We start from the raw sequence: 16,869 nt of genomic DNA on the forward strand, positions 1-16,869 counted from the left end.
TGGCTGTCTCTGCCTCCCTCTCCAGCTCCCTCTCTTCCTGTCTGCTCAGATGCCTCAAGCTGATTGACAGCACATAAAATGAAATAAAGCCGCTGCTGCCGTGTCAGACAGGAGCTAGTTTTCTCCCTCATTCGCACTTTCTTCCCTTTTCACCCTCCCACACCCCCCACCTCATCTCTTTCCCTCTCTTAACATGCCATACATTCCCTTTGTTGGTATTTGTCTCTATTATCACCGGCTTCATCATTACATTTTCTTCAAGTTCTCACTGCTATGAAATGGAAAACTGTAGAGCAACGCTAACTATGAATGCAACCACCAAACCACCAAAGGTCTCATATATAGGTACCTGGTCCTATCACTCACTTTGCAACAGTCCCACGCAATCATTACGGGATGTTACGGCAAATTATTTTGCCAGCCGCCTCGCTTGGGATGAGGTTCCCGTAATTTGAATGAGACAGACCTTGAAATTGACAGTGCTATCTGTTCCATGATGGAGGCTTTGTCCCCTGTTGATGTAAATTTATGCTACTCAGAAGCTTTTCAGCGCCCCTCTTCACCCAATAAAAAGGCCGAGAAGTTTAACATCCATCTCTCTATGGCTCTGCTCCTCAAAGTACTTTCAAAGTGCAACACTTGCTGCCAGAGTTGAATAGAGCCCTGAATTGTCAGGAAAAATAGAGAGATGGCTTTTAGGTCTATAATTAAGTTGTGTTATAAATGTCACCCATCCAGCGGGATGGAATTCATGCATACATATTATTACCCCGGGAATTCAAAAGGCAGTGCAGATCCTCTCGCTTGAAAGCAATACAATCTCTCTTTTTCCTTTTCCCCCAACTCATTCTGAGCCATCAAATTCAAAAACTCAAATGTGCACTATAATTTATGAGGCTGTAGCACTTCCAATTCTTTTGAGATGTTGTGCTCTGTGTCCCTGAACTTTTTTTTTTGTAGGTCAGGAAAGGCATGGCTACAGCATTGGTTTTTTTGGTGGAGAAATCTGAGGGCATCGTGTGTTTGACATGACTTTGCCATTGATGGCGTATGCCAAGCCCTGCAGTTTTTTAGCGTCTTTCTGGTCGGACTGAACTGCTGGGGTCACTGGGATTCTGGCACAATATCTGATAGCCTTGTTAGAGAACCAACAGCAAGTTGTCTTGCCTTACAAAACCAAAAGGCTTTTGCAAGAGCAAACTGCCCCTTATTATTTCTGCTACAAAGGTTAAATGTGTTTGTTCCTTCAAAGACAGACTTGCAGTCAAATGGCACACAGTAGGCCCACGCATTTCAGTTGGACAAATGAAGACCTTTCCTGCCTCTACCCGGAGGGGTGTTCAAGTGAAGCAAAAGGGTGCTAGAGTGCTGTGACAAAATCAAAGGCTTCTTTGACTTATCTGTGCGCCTCTGTGGATCTATACAGCTTTGAGGACATCTGACAGTGCAGGAAACACATGGCCTTTACTATTCACCACATTTCTGCACACAACAGTTTCAGCTGCTTGCCATTTATTGTGTGTCTGGAATGCGGACGGAAAGCCTCAGGTAAAGGTGGAAATTGTCTTCCATTGATTGTGCACATACTGCATGTCCCTCGGTTCAATCTTCTTGATTTTGTCAGGAAATTATTAATTTGTTTGCCTGGGAAGCAAAGCTGACTCCTGAGAAGTAGAAGTGAATGGGTCACTGCCAGACATAAAACATCCCCTGAGCCTACCTATCAGTGTTTGTAATTTAAATGAATCATCGCGACTCCTTTGGGAAAGTAGAGTGGATAAAGGTATATGGAACATATGTTTCTGTTTTAAATAGGTATCAGCAGCTCTCAAGAACCCAGGGATAGAACTCTTAAAAAAGCCTGTCTGGTACTAAGACACTGGTGCTACTCGATTAATGAAAAGGGGGCAGAATTAATCCATGAGTTTGCTAATTAGGTATCTCTTGACTTAACACATGAGCTACCTGAAGGCAAGGATAAGAATAGGACATAACAGAATACCTTGTGCAGTCTATGACGACCATAAAGCTTAGAGAAATAGCTCCTGTTTAATTTAATGGCTTTCGGAAAATTACCACATTTCAGTTCCACCGTATTTTGCTTCTCTTTATGTTGTAGTAGTTCAGTGCCTGTCCTTACCTACACACTGATACATTATTTAATCAAGTGGTAAGGATATATAACCTTCCAAAAAACACATTGTGCATTATTATTATCATCTACTTGAATCATTTTTAACATCATTAGAAATGTTAATGCCAGGAGGCTCCAGAACGCCGCTGCCAACACCCGTTCCGGCCAACTTTTTATGTTGACTTTTCCTTTTGTGCATTAACCACACAACAGATTTAAAATGATTTGAATGCCCCTTGAGCAAAGCCCCCCTCCTTCATCTGAAATTACATGCGAGCTAAGATTCGGTTAGATAGGCAGATTATAATACTATGCCTTTGTCATCATAATCTCTTTTATGAGTGACTGCACACAAATCACAATGTGTAAATATTAAACAGATTAATAATCACAAACAAGTCAGGATAGTAAATGCCTTGGCTCCACGCTCCGAAGTGGAGGGGGTGGAATTAGAAATGGGTGAGGGACAGGATGTTCCACGCAGCTAATGCCTTCACTACAATTAGACTGATTTATTCAGAGTTATGCGCTGAACACACAAATGGCAGAATATATTTACAAACCAGATAACATGAAAACAATGGTAATGAATGGTGTTTTTCCCTGTATTCAAGGCCATCTCCCTGATGTTGTGCCCCTCCCTTCTATTTCTCTTGTTTTCTGTGCATACAGGCTGTGCCTTTGTCAAGTTCTCCAGCCACGCTGAAGCGCAAGCTGCCATCAACAGCTTGCATGGTGGACAGACTATGCCTGTAAGTAACACACTCATAACTAATGCTACAGGAGAATTTAGTTTCAAGTTCATTGCAGTGCAGTTGCAAACAATTGCTTTTACACTTTATGCCAAAAGAAAGTTTGGCAAGTGATATGATGTCATATGAATGTGTATTTATGCCAGCTGTGTTGCCTGTGGTTCCACTTTTATGAAATGTTTCAGACAGACTGGGATAAAGTTTACAACAAAGAGCAGTGTACTTTTTGGATTCTGTTTTCTGCCCTTCCGAGAGACAGACACTGACCAAGCCTTCCTTTAAAGTTTTCTATTGCATATGCATACGCCCACTGGAGGGTGCATGCCCCTTTAAAAAATTCAGTACAGAATATCTTTTTATGTCTTATATCTTTTTATGGAAAATATCTCATACTTTTAAGATAAAGCATGCAAACAAAAGATACCAGAGTATCTATTATCTATGTATCTATTTCTTTATCTCCTGTCCACTACCATGTAGTATGTCTATATATACATCTATATACAGTCAGCACTGTGAATATTTGCAAAGCACATCAATAGTCCACAGTCTCACATACATTCTCGCTGTGTGTTATCACACACAAGATTCCCACAGTCAGCTTCCGCCACCTTACAGCGCACAGCTGCATACTCTGTATCTGTCTTTTCACTCAATATCCATTTCCCTCTCCTGCTATTCAGACTACCTTTTCAGCAGACCGATAGAGAGTGTTTACATTCTCACTCTTATAAAGATATGATTACTGTGCACTGCACATGAATCCTTGAATGTGTCCTCAGGAGACATTGTACTGCATATATAAATGTGATGTTAGTTATGTATAAAGTTTAAACTGAAGTCACGGAATGATGGACTAAGAAATGAAAGAAGTATGCATATAATGTGTACTTCAAGCATAGTAAAAAAAACTTTTACTGTAACTCAGAGTCTGCTTTTTGAGTCATTTCTATTGTCACTTGCTATACAAAGTTGCAACAGCAGTTTAATACAGTATGTCATTACCATACTGGGGTTATGGTTGCATTCCACCTTGAATTCTCACTTGTTTAATTTAGTGATAGTTAAGGATGAGAAAAGACTCACAGGGAGCCTTATTATTTATCAGGCTCTTAAAGTTAATGTAATAATAACAATAAGCCTACTTACATGTTGGAAAATGAGGGCATCCGATTGAAGAGCCTTTTTTGGCAAGCTGATTGTAGGCTCAGTATTCACTGGCAGTTTATTCCTGGATTGGTCCACCAAGGTCTGGAAGAATAAAGTGAAATATCAGAAACAGAAATAAAAGTAAAATAAGTTATATGATTAAAAGTAAAAATCTCTCGATTGACTTTAAGTAGACCAGGAATAAAGCTGATAGGAAGCTGCCACAAGATCTCTGCATGCAACTTTGGCAATATGGGAAAAAAATAAATTGATACAAGTGACACAGCTGAGGAAAACTGACCTCTGAAAATAACAGTCAATCACTGTAAACGTGCACAACAGGTTACTGTTGTGCAAGAAGGAGACAAGTATGAGGCAGAACTTTTAGTAAGCTAAAGAAAAACAAACTAAAGCACAAATGGCTATTTTCTGATTACTTATGGATTAAAATGTTTCTCTTTGCATGAGGTCATAGTACTCTGTCAAAAGTTAATAGTTTAGACAGCTCTCTTAACCTGTTCCTGAAAATTAAAATTAGTGTGAAATTAGTGGCTTTACATCGATAGACAGTGTATCTTCACGGTGAAGCAATTTAATAAGGTAGTAGGCCAAAAAAGGATTCTTTCAGAATTGGTGTTATTAACTTTTGACACTTTGTATTCGGCTTTGGCAAATTATATCAGCGGCTAGACAGTTAGCGTTAGAAATCCATACACCTACATATAAATGTGTGTCATCAGCATAATAGTAAAACGTTTTTGTTTGCTTTTGATATATCGAAGTAGAACCTTGCATGTAGCAATATAGTAAATACTGAAATAAAAATGGAGTGAAAATCCAGAATCTCAATTCTACTAAGGAAAAGGATGAAGAGTGGATATCGCTGTAAATATTTTCTAAGGAGGAGCACAACTGGGTAAAAACTTTCTCTGAAACCAACACCATGTTTAAAGAATAAATAAAATAATTGTCAAGAGAACTATAGATAATACATAACATACAGGCTGAAAAATATCTTATAATATGCATGGGGGCAGGTGGAGGGTCTCGTACAAGTCAGTGCCTCCTCCAACAACATTGGAGAAATGTCTTAAAAACAGCTCATCACATTACATTAACAGTGACAGTTTGGCCCCTGTCAGGGGTCTACTTTTTGTTAAAGAATATTAAACACTTAGAACACTTGAAACCACTTATCAAGGGAGGCTTCATTACAGTGACTAGAAGGGAGGTTAACAAGTAAGTCAATAATATTGAAAAGCACCCTAGAGTTAGGATGGATCTTCAAAATGAGGTCAGATTAATAAGCCGCTTTTGCTTCCTTAACTGCTTCCTGACATTTCAGCATTAAGTCCTTCATAATATTGTGGGACACTTTCAGTTTATCATGCCTCCCATTAATTTTTAGCTATTCTACATTTATTCTTCATAGCCTGGGTTTCATCTACCCAAGACCAGGGTATTTATCTACGTTGTGGAATAAGCTGCAAATACTGGTTATATAGCTGATCAGCCCAATTGTAAATTCAACTGCATAAAAATCACTCCTTTTACAGACACAGGAAACAAATACAGGTGTTTGTGACAACACACTATTGCACATCGACCAACTGCACATAATTACACAACATAGGGGCGAGGACTTCACATGCAATGCAAAGATAATAGCGCAGTGAAGAATCACAATGGAGGATCAGTGGATTCTATTGCACCACACAACAGATGTAGATTTAGATGTGCTTTTCAGTGGTGTGGAATATAGTTTAGCTCTAAGTATTAAATGAATTGTGGAATAAGTGATGGTGTTTGATATACGGTACTTATGAGATGCATGAAATAGCATTAGCAGGTGTTGATTTGTTTAGTTGAAGAATGAGGCCACCAAACCTGTAACTCTTGTCAAGCTGCAGTTAATTACGAATTGGATATACTTCTGTCGGGCTTGAACAAGGCCACCAAAAGGGCTTAAGGAAAAGAAATGATGAATTACGAAGCATCTCCCCGCCAGTGCTTGGTGTGTGCTGAGTACTGCACAGCTGGACACACACATGAGCACACACTCTTTCTGGCAGACATCCGCACCTTCACACACTTCACTGATGTTCCGCAATAAATATTTACGGGCACTTCCTGGCAGCCAGATAGTGTCCTGGAAGCCAGATGTAATTTACACATCTTTTTGATGCCGCCTCATTTTGCATTACATTGAAGTAGTGAGGGAGGGAAATAAGTGGTAGAGTGGGTTTAACTTTGCATGTGGTTGTTGTGCTCAGTAAAGACCAAACTTTTGGGCTTATAAACTGCAAGGGTCAAAATTTAATAAGCAGTGGCCACGAGCCAAAGAATAATCATGTTGCACACTGATCATGCACAATTATGACAGGGCTCTTACTGAAATTTAATTGTAATCAAGATATTTACCTTGTACTCAAAATATCTTGTTGACTCAATCAACAGAATATGTTTACATTCGGAAGATTTACATAATTGGACTCCTCTTCTGTTTTTTTGCTTTTTGAACAGATCAAAACTTGGCTCATGGGGACTGCTTTGCACACTTTCTTGGGTTGCTGTAGCTTGGACACAGTTGCATTAGGTTGGGCCACCAAGCCACTGTAGGTCTGCTTCAGATGAACGGTTCAAGGGGACATATGGAGCCCCAAACAGACCTGGGGCGGATCAAGAGCCATCCAAAAGTTCATTAATAATCTATATTATCCATATCTCTCTCCGTCTATCCCTGCACCTGTTATCCTCCTCTCCCCAAATCCAACTTCCTCTCAGATTAATAGGCAAGGTGGCCATTAGTACCCAACTAAGGCTTTGGTACCGATGGGGGATGCAGTTAATTTGGATAATATCACTGCCACATGTCGTCAACAACACACTAACAGGAGGCAGGATTCAGAGAGTGGGCTGCTCTGCTCACTGCCTGCTGCCAGCTGTGAGGTCTGGATGAACCTTGAACAAAGAGTTGTCTCTCACTCCCTCTCTGTCTCTCTCTCCCTCTTAATGTTCTCTCTACAGCATCTGTGTTACCTGGCACACGTACACATGCCATAAATAATACCTGCACCAAAATACGCTGGCCCAAAATTAAAGACTTTAATGAAGCTTAAGGGCAAGGGATGCCACCGAAGGGCATGTGCTGATAGATCGGGTCATAGCTTTAATTGATGTTTATTGCAGATTGCAGGTGCTTCCAAAATTAACTTAAAAGGTGATTGGGCAGAGAACAGGCACTCTCACTGGTTCATCTGTTGAATTACAGTAAGGCTGCAGAGGCACAGGTGGCAAAACTTCAAATGGCAGAGCCGGGGGCAGGCCGACAGCACCCAGCAAATTGCAGACATTGTCATGTTCAGTGTCACAGCGTGGCTGACAGGGGCTGTGAAGCTCGCCGGTGTTGGCAGCAACAAGAGCGTGCGTGTGTGTGATACTATAGTTCCGGATTAATGAGAGATAAGACCAAGCCAGAAAGCATTGTCATTGTGGCACAAAATTCATCCAATGTCACATGAAACTACTGCGGAATCTAAGCAGGCTTGTAGCTGACACATGACATGGAGTTTTGTGTTTTTGCATTTTTGTGTCGTAAACTGATGTTTACAAAATGCAGTCAAAAAAACAAGTAAAAATACCATTATGAATGGCAGTATTGTTCTTCTGTGTCTTTTGGCTGGATGCAGTGTGCTCGGCGGCAGCAGCAGCAGTATGTGGTGGACAGCAAGGCCAGACCAAGACAGCATCATCCGGTGCTAATGAGAGACAGTCCTCCCATGAGGCTAGCAGAGATGTAGCAAGGTTCAGAGAGTTGAATGCGAAGCCCACAGGGGCTCATCCAATTACCAAACAAACTCGTTATGGTGTATTCAATTAATTTTTAACAGATACCCGATTAACACTTTTTAGAGTCTATAAGTCTGCAGAAACCTGAAACAATTCTGGAAGTTTCACTTGTCATTTAAAAGTAGCTGTTACATGTTTGCTGAATGGAGGAGATAGAGGGTTGTCAGAACATCCTTAGTTAATTATTAATATGCTTTTTCGAAATGACAGTTTTCCCTTCAATGAGCGTGCCTGTGTATATCATATTACTGTAAGCCCCTGCAGAGGATGGAAGATGAGTGTTTGTTTACCTGTTAGTGCACACTTAACACCAGTGTCTTTGTATCACAGTAATGCAGAGATAAAAGCATAATGCCATTTCACCGGTGTAGTTGAGTTCTAATCCCTCAATTACCGTTGTGTATTTCTCCATCTACACATTTCGCGGCCTATACAAAATCCAATACGGGAGATTTTCACAAGTCAAGTGTGCTGTTCAAGAAATTAGATTAGTTTTTGAACCCGTGACAAATTCCTTAGTTGTACCTGTCAAAAGTGAAGGCTCCCTGTTGGCCCTTATCAAATTCAGGGAATTCATTTTCTCTCCAGGTATAGGAGTCATGCCGGTGGAGGTTATTATTCTGTTTGTTTGTCAGCTTGTGATTTTCTGCTACCAGTGAGGAGTAGCTGCTTTGCATCCAGCGCCTGTTGTCTGCTGCCACCTGTTCCTTCATTACCTGGCCACATATTACTCTTTCTTTTTTTACTCTTGGTCCGTGAGGGGGGGTGTTTGGGGGGTCGCACTCTGAAATATGCCTTTTCTGATTAGACCTTAGATCTAGTCAGAATACATCCGCTTGAGATGTGAGGATATGAAATCCCCCTGTTCAGGCGTGAGGATGAGAGAAAATTTTTTTTTTTTATTTTCGAGGGGATATTTTGGCTTTCATGCTATGAAAGTCAGAAATGCTAGACTCTGACATGAGTGGTACCGCTGACAACACCTGCAGAGGCTGTTGTAGTGCTTTAATGCTGCTGCCAAGTCTGTTCAGTGTAGACATTGCAGACTGGGTCTCCTCCCAGTGCTGTCGTCTACAGCCGAGTCCTCTGCTGGGAGAAACCAGACCAGGCCAAACTCGCCTCATCTTGAGTCACGGTGCAGTGGGTACAGGCAGCCTCGGGCTTTCGCAGCCACGATGCTCACAATGCATTCTTCATGAGGTATTAAATGAATGTAAGAATACACAGATACACAATGCGGAAAATGAATGTGATCTAAATGCCAGGCCCCCATGCTGTGGGTAGGCTTGAGCAACAACACTGGAGGAAGATGTTTGCTCAGTGCCAGCCTCATTAAATCCAACAGCCCAGTCCCTTCAACTGGCCCACAAAGTTGAGAAAGAACTGAAAAAGGTCAGGAGGTGGGATGAAATGAAATTAGAAAGGGAAAAACTGTGCCGTTAACGCCGCCACGTCGGAGTATTGATTTAGCTAATTGAAATGGCATCGAGGGAGAAACACCAGATGGGTCTCCTCTGGCCTGAGGTGGGGTGCTGGTTGGCTCTGATAGGATCCCATCTGAGACGCACTGTCCCTGGGGTCCATGCTGATGCTTTCCTTCATTCCCCAGCCTCTTTCTTGCAGTTATCTACGGCCAACACATTCTCTTGGCTGTGTTAATGGAATGTTTGTAGGACACTTTCCACATGGGTTCCTCGAATAGCTCACTTGCAAAGCCTCTGAACAGGAACTTGTTTGTTTTCTTGCATTACGAGAATGCATATTTATCTTTCTCATAAAGAAATAAATAGAATAGAACATAAAACAGAAGCTGGAGGAAAGATAAGGCTGATGTTAGGGTGAGGTTGGAATTTTTTTTTTTTAAATGTCAGGTTTCAGCAGAATAAATACATCTCTAGATATTATGTAAGGTTTGTTGCAGCAGCCATGACTAACCAAACCACAAAGCATGAGACCACCCTGGCAAACTGCCCTCTCAATGGCACTATCGCTTAGCTGTTGCTGTTTAAAATTTCATGAAGCGCTTACGAAAATAGGACACACTTTTTGTATGAATTACTATGAAATGGCATGAAGTAAGGCTGCACAACAGTGAGACTGTGTTTGTTCAGTGGCTGAATACGCACACACTCTCACTACGTGGTTGCAGAGTTCAGCTTCACAGGGCATGCATTTGTTTGTTTCTATGATTTTCTGTTTGGATAGCTTTGCTTTAGTAATGTGCCTCCTGTAAGTAGCACTTGAGCTTAAACTTGGACCTGTAGAGCAACTCAGTCTAGCTTTGTCAATTTCAGTTTCTTATATGCATCAAAACAGGTGTATGCAACATCACTTAAAATGGCCAGCCTCATCTTTCTCTGTCACTGTGTCCCCTGCACTCACATTTTCAATTCCTCCACCCAGAGACAATATGAAAATCTAAATCAAAGCCTGAATTTGTACTGACCCTGTCAGGATGAGACATTTTGTGAAAGATGAATCCGAGTTGTGATTATGGAGTCCTTTTCTCCCCATGTCTTTGCTTTTATGATCTTACTAATCATATCCTGACTGCCCCCTGGCTGCCTGTGTCCTTCTGTCCTGGTGGTGCTCCGTGCTCTTTCCCAGCATGCATTGCCTGTAATTAAATAGGAGCCTGGTCCTCTTGACAGTGTCTGTGGCTGCTTTCTCTGCCTGGCAGCCACCTCATCCTTTCTCTCTTTCTATGTCTGTCTCTCTGTCTCTCACTCACGCACAGACACTGTCCCCGCCTCTCTCCTTGCCTGGATGTCACATGAGGAACTGACTCTGGTCTCTGTCTCTCAAATGATTTAATTGGATGCAAACTCAGGAGCACGGACATCAATAGGGAACTATATCTGCCATAAGGCAGAGCCATTAGTCAATACTTTGCCCTCCACATGCCGAAGGCTTTTGTCAGACCTAATTACCCAGTAGTGTATTCAGTGGAGCTTCACCACTGGGGGACTGGGACTCCTGTGGGATCTGGTTAGGATCACAGTTCACTCTTAGTGTATACAGTGGATCTGGAAAGTTCACAAAAGCAAATATCACTCACTATTCTCTCCCATCTGACACTGACAGCTGAATGACTGCAGTCATGAGAGGTGTACATTCACTTCCACTGACTGTCTGAGCTTAGAGATATTAAGTTATCAAGGCTGAAAAGTTGGACATTGGACATCAGATGACAGATATTAATGTCATGTCATGCTCACCGCTGTTTTGCTTTTGTGTTTATGTAAACAACTCACACACGTTTTTGGTCTTAACTTATCATTATGAAGTAAATGTTGATTGCACAATATCATGGTGATAGAAACTGACATCGTCTGAGTTTAGACTGGTTCCATATAAGCCTCAATTTCACTATGCAGTTCTGTCTGCAACCAGGTAAATGAAAGCTCGATTTACCCTTTAACTCTAAACCCTAACCTCAAACATGAACCCTACCCCAAAGGAAGCGCGTCAGTCATTGCACAACCACAACAGAAAGACAATAGCACATTTGTTTTCCTCAGTGGCTAATGGTCATTATCCCCAGCTACCAAAAAGTCCAAACATAAATTCTTTGTTGTAACTATCCTCAGTAGTAGAAATGGTAAACAGTGGAACAAATGAAGTGGAAACTACATGGCAAAAAAAAAAGCCCCAATGCTAGGCTCTGAAGAAATCAAAAAGTGATACCGCTGTCTTTGCATCACATTCACCAATAATAATACCATTTGGAAACACTGCGGGGGTTGATGCATGGATACAGATAGGCTCTACATCTTTTTCTTATGGAGACAACATTTTGTTGTAGGTCATTCCCCAAGGGAAAACCCACACATTGTGAGAAAGCTATTTTCAACCACACGATAAAAGATGCAAATGTAATGCATGCAATGTTCCTAAATGGCCTATATTTAGGCTCTGGTCACACTGTATTCAATGTGTTCACATATCTGTACAACTTCAGTTAAAGCATCACACGTGACTTAGAGCAATAACTGTCAGGCATATGTAGCAATGTCAGCGAGTGAGACTAGTATTGATGAGATCAGTATTTTTACTAGGACAAACGTTTGCCTTTAGCTTTAGGAAATTAATTTGAGCTTTCTAAAGTACTCTATTTACAGAATGTTTTATTGTCTTGTCGTCCTCTCTCAGTTTTTTCGCTATGAATAACTATTTGTTCAGTCTGAGGATGTTCAGAGACAGTTTTGGCTAACAAACACCAGCTCATTAGCTGGTTGGCCAGCTGAAGTGGCAGGTGCAATCTGCAAAATGCTGCTGATTGAAAGTAACCATGGTTGTTGCAAAAGTTTGTATTGTTAGTTGATCTACTTTGTTGAAACTTTGAAAGCCCAGGCGACTGATTATATCTATATCCAGATTGTTTGTTTTGTGTTTATTTGCTTTTGCTAATCTCCTTACAGCCATCGAAAAGCTTGATAATTCACTGTAATGTGTCAAACATTTGCTATGAAGAGACACATCAAAAATAGAAATTTCAAAACTAAACTGTCTACAAAATTCTCTGGATGTTTAGTTGCATGTTTCACTAACCTTATAAATATACATGCCTCTTTAGGGTGCCTCATCCAGTCTGGTGGTCAAATTTGCAGACACTGATAAGGAGAGGACCCTGCGCAGGATGCACCAGATGGCCGGCCAGCTCGGCATCTTCAGTCCCATGACCATCCAGTTTGGGGCCTATGGCGCCTACTCTCATGCTGTAAGTCTCAGCCCGGCGGGGGAGGAGACGGTGAGCTTTAAAAAAGAAAATGAAAACTGTTGTGATTTGAGGTTTGAACTCACTATTTCTCCCACCAGGCATGCGACACTCCCGGCAAACAACTCCTTAAGTGATTCACACTATTAAACGGCTGTTAGAGTCCACATTTACAGAAGCTTTACAGAAAATGCTGCACTGCTTTTTCTATTGTGTCTTTTTTTTATCCCTTCATTTGTCCAGGAAAGCTGCTTATCATGTATGCTCAGCATTACACTGTTTTACTTTCATACAGTTGTGAGCATCCATTTCATATTCACTTTCCATTCCCACTTTTCCTTGACTTGGTCTGTGAATTTAAACTGCCTACCCAAGCTTGCCTCTTTAACATTTCATCTACTTACACATATGCCTTTACGCTCAGACAGAGGTGTGCTTCATTACCGAGAACCAAAACCCTACTCACCCCCTACCCCTTCCCCTGCCAGCACACCCCATTCCCCATTACATATTCACACATGAAAGTCACAGCCTGAGTTAGGAGTCTGTGAGATTTTGCACTCACGCAGTAGCTAACAACTCATCCTGACAGGTGAGAATCGCCCACTCACGCACAATCTCTCCACTAACTCTGCCACCGCCGCAGAGTTATACATATACAGTACATATAGATATACATAGCCTCCTGCTTGCTAAACTCATCTCAGCACATAGCCTTTATCTTGTGTCGGTATAATGAGCACAAGGCCAGAGCTGTGTTACAGTATAGCTGGGAAGCAGCGCTGCAGGGCAACACAGACCACTCTGTTCAAGAACAAGGCATGGGCCAAGCAAACAGAGATGTGAGAGTAAACATGCTCTGGTCCTGGGGCTATTTCACCCTCCTTTCCTTTTCTGTCCTTTCCTCCATCCCTCCCGCCATTCGCCTCTCTCCCCACTGCTCTTTAATCCTACAGCAGATGATGCAACAGCAAGCAGCCCTGATGGCAGCAACACAAGGGTCCTACCTGAACCCCATGGCAGCCATCGCTGCCGCGCAAATGCAGCAAATGGCAGCTTTCAATGTCAACAGCCTGGTGGCTACTCCCATGACACCATCCTCAGGTATACACTAATCGGCACTCGCATGCACTTGCACACACTAACTGACTCAGGTGCAAGAGCAGAGGCACGTGCAAACACACAAACACACAGGGCGTCTCTCTTCATTTCTCACTGCTGCCCTGGAACATTTTCATCATTAGCAATAATTATAGAAGCAGTAGTAATATATTCATTCAAGGCCTTTCTGCATTTGCCCTTGTTACATTTTTTAAGATGTAGGCTCCTTTTTCTGGGCTGAAGCAGGCATTGCCAGTGTTGAATTAAAGGAAGCCGAGCCTTATATTGAAGGAGGCGTGATGGGAGAAGATGTACAGCATTCCTTGACACTCATTGGCAGCCACATTATAGTGTCTCTCTTGCTCTCTCTCTCCTACTCTCTCTCATTATCTCCCTCTCGCTTTCTGTCTGTCTGTCGCTCTCTCCCTCTGTGTCTCTGTGACAGTGTGTGTTTTCTGGGAACACAGCCAATCCGATGACTTTGGATGCAGAGTCCTTGGCTTATACAATATAAGAGCAAAGATTTGTGTGAGATAATCCTGGACCCCAGTCTGAACTATCTTTTTGGCCCTTGTCATGAGGAGAGCTTTGATGGCTCGACACTAAGTAGGCAGGCCGCCTGAAGGCAGGGTCATTGCAAATGTATTAAATAAAGTGGTTTGACGCTGTACCTGGCATTTGTAATCCACAAGGCCTACATATACCAGGTAATGCCTATCAAACATAATCCTACATGACTTAAATGCCCTTCACCTGGATTAGAAAAATAATAAAAATCCATCAGCACAAAAGGGCACTGACAAGGTGACAGACTTAGGATATCACCACAAGGAGGAAAGGCTGTTAGAAGAAGGTCTCTAAATCCAATGTACTGTACATTACGGTACCTCTTCTTGTGAGTCAGTGTTGTACCACTACATTTTTACCATAAAAAGTGCCGGTATGTACCCCATGTACATGAAATAAACATACCTTTAAACAAGGCTGCAATAATGAGTAAATATGCAGAAATCAGAGTGCTACCTTAATTATGCTCTATCACAGTGGTGGATGAGTGCTTTATTACTGTGCCTCCCTCACACCTTAATTAGTCTGCTACCTTGACTGATTTTAGCAGTAGTTGGTAGCAATTTTACCAAACTACGCAGTACCTTCATGGGTCAAAAGGTACACATTTGTGCTCATGATGGCCCATTATGTGCTTGTTATACACTCATGCATTTGCGAAAAGATGTACAAAAATATACTTTTCTTCTACCTATATCTCTGAGTGTGTAGCCTCTTAAGTTTGCACCCTGCCATTTCCATAATGAACCCACATCTATTTGCAGGCACCAGCACACCCCCAGGCATCTCTGCCACAGCCGTGCCCAGCATAGCCACCCCTATCGGGGTCAACGGATTCAGTGCCCTCCCACCTCAAAGCAACGGGCAGCCCACCTCTGAGCCCATCTACACCAATGGTATTCACCCTTACCCAGGTGAGCCATCAGGGTATACATAAAAGAAACATGAAATATATTTGTAACATCTGACTGTCATGAGACTGATGCTCTGACCCTGACACTTAGCTGCTTGTACTGACGGCGATATGTGAATTGCAGCCTGGTTTCACTCCTAACTCATTAAATAACAACGCCTCATCGGCCACTGCAAAGTCAGATACTAATCTATGAGACACACAGGATGGCTGCGCTTTTCGCCACTCTGAGCAAATGCCATAGTATAAAAAGAGATCAAGTTTTCATGAGACATGCAGGAGGTAAATGAGGTAAATGGGTCAAACAAACGCCAGACTTTCACCAGGGAGATCACGGTTCATTTCCTGTATGAAACTAAAAGTCAATCGGGGCAGTGTGCCAATATGTGGAGCATACAACCCTTTTGATGTATGTTACCTAACATTACATTCCATAAGCAGCTTACTTTTTTTATGCCAAACCATTAGGTCTTTTTCTAAATCTAACCACTTACTTTTGTTGCCTAAAACCTATTTTAGCACACATAAAACAACATTTTTAACCTGCATTCTTAGTTTATTTCAAAAAGAGACTGTGTACTGTAAACTGTAATTTCCTGTGAAACGAACGTTTCTTTTGAAAAGATACAATGTAACAACCAAGTCACACAACTCATAAAATAGCAATACTTAATCAGTGGCCCTCTGAGTCAGGTACCAACTTACAGAGGCAGCCGGTGAGACACATGGGGCAGCTGCATAAATGCCGTAGTGTAAAGAGAAAGAAAGCTGCCATAAAGAGAGTCGGGGTGGATGGGTGGATTTCCTGTGTCAAACAAAAAGTCATTCAAGTTATTTTGATTACAATGTAATGCATTAGTATGTGTGGCATACTAGGCTAGTGACGTATGTCATGTATGTCACATGACATTACATTTTGCTAGCAGTTAAGCCAAACCATATTTTTTTATGCCTCACCACATAATTTTGTTTTCTAAACCTAAAGAAGTAAACCTATAAAAGACGTTTTTTCAATCTAGGTTTTAAGTTTTGAAAAGTGGCTGTGTACTTTTTGAAGTGGAAACTGCTTTTCCTATAAAGACACAATGTAACAAACATTAATTTACATGCCCTCTCTGCCTAAAACTGACACTGGAGGGGTAGCAATGCATTAAAATTTGACATGTTGGGGCCACTGACCAAGCGTTGAGAATGTGTTGTGAATTATTCTAGTGATGCACTTGATCTGAAGAAGAACATCACTTAAATGCTGCAATTCAAGTTCAACATATCATGGTGACAAATTCAATTACATTGCATGGTACTGTTTAAAAGTTGACAAGAGTCCTTTTTGACGTCACACTCTCATTACATCTTTTTCTGATTCGAACTGATGCGTTTAAGACTTGAGGGTCAATCAACAGTGCCTTTGACAGATCTCTGAACAGCCAGCCATAGTATCATGATGAATCCATCAGTTCATCCATCAGTCCATTATGGTTAATTTGATGTGTCTCAGCCCGTCCTCGGCTTCTTAATGTTGTCTGGGACCGATTCCTGAAGAATTGACAGACACACACTCCCCCGGTTCTGCATTATGCAAAGGCAGCTGCAATTGTAATGAACTACAAAGTGGTTTGTTTGGCATGTTGTTAATATTTGATGCAAACATCTGGGGCGAACAGGCATTTTGAAGAACTGAGATATG

General features: G+C 41.7%; 1 protein-coding gene across 12 annotated transcripts in view; it reads left to right on the forward strand.

Moving 5' to 3' along the window:
• The window catches only part of celf6 (CUGBP Elav-like family member 6), a 151,928-nt gene that overhangs the window by 116,015 nt on the left and 19,044 nt on the right, over positions 1–16,869 (forward strand). For 6 of the 12 annotated variants that reach the window (XM_042486098.1, XM_042486091.1, XM_042486113.1 and 3 more), the window contains exons 5-8: positions 2,807–2,886; positions 12,461–12,634; positions 13,558–13,705; positions 15,034–15,183. In XM_042486098.1, the coding sequence (XP_042342032.1) occupies positions 2,807–2,886; positions 12,461–12,634; positions 13,558–13,705; positions 15,034–15,183 (552 nt within the window). The remainder of the gene's footprint in view (positions 1–2,806; positions 2,887–12,460; positions 12,635–13,557; positions 13,706–15,033; positions 15,184–16,869) is intronic. The other 6 variants (XM_042486178.1, XM_042486146.1, XM_042486170.1 and 3 more) reach the window with 2 other exon arrangements.

Source organism: Plectropomus leopardus, chromosome 1 (assembly GCF_008729295.1).
Source record: "Plectropomus leopardus isolate mb chromosome 1, YSFRI_Pleo_2.0, whole genome shotgun sequence".
NCBI lineage: Eukaryota > Metazoa > Chordata > Actinopteri > Perciformes > Serranidae > Plectropomus > Plectropomus leopardus.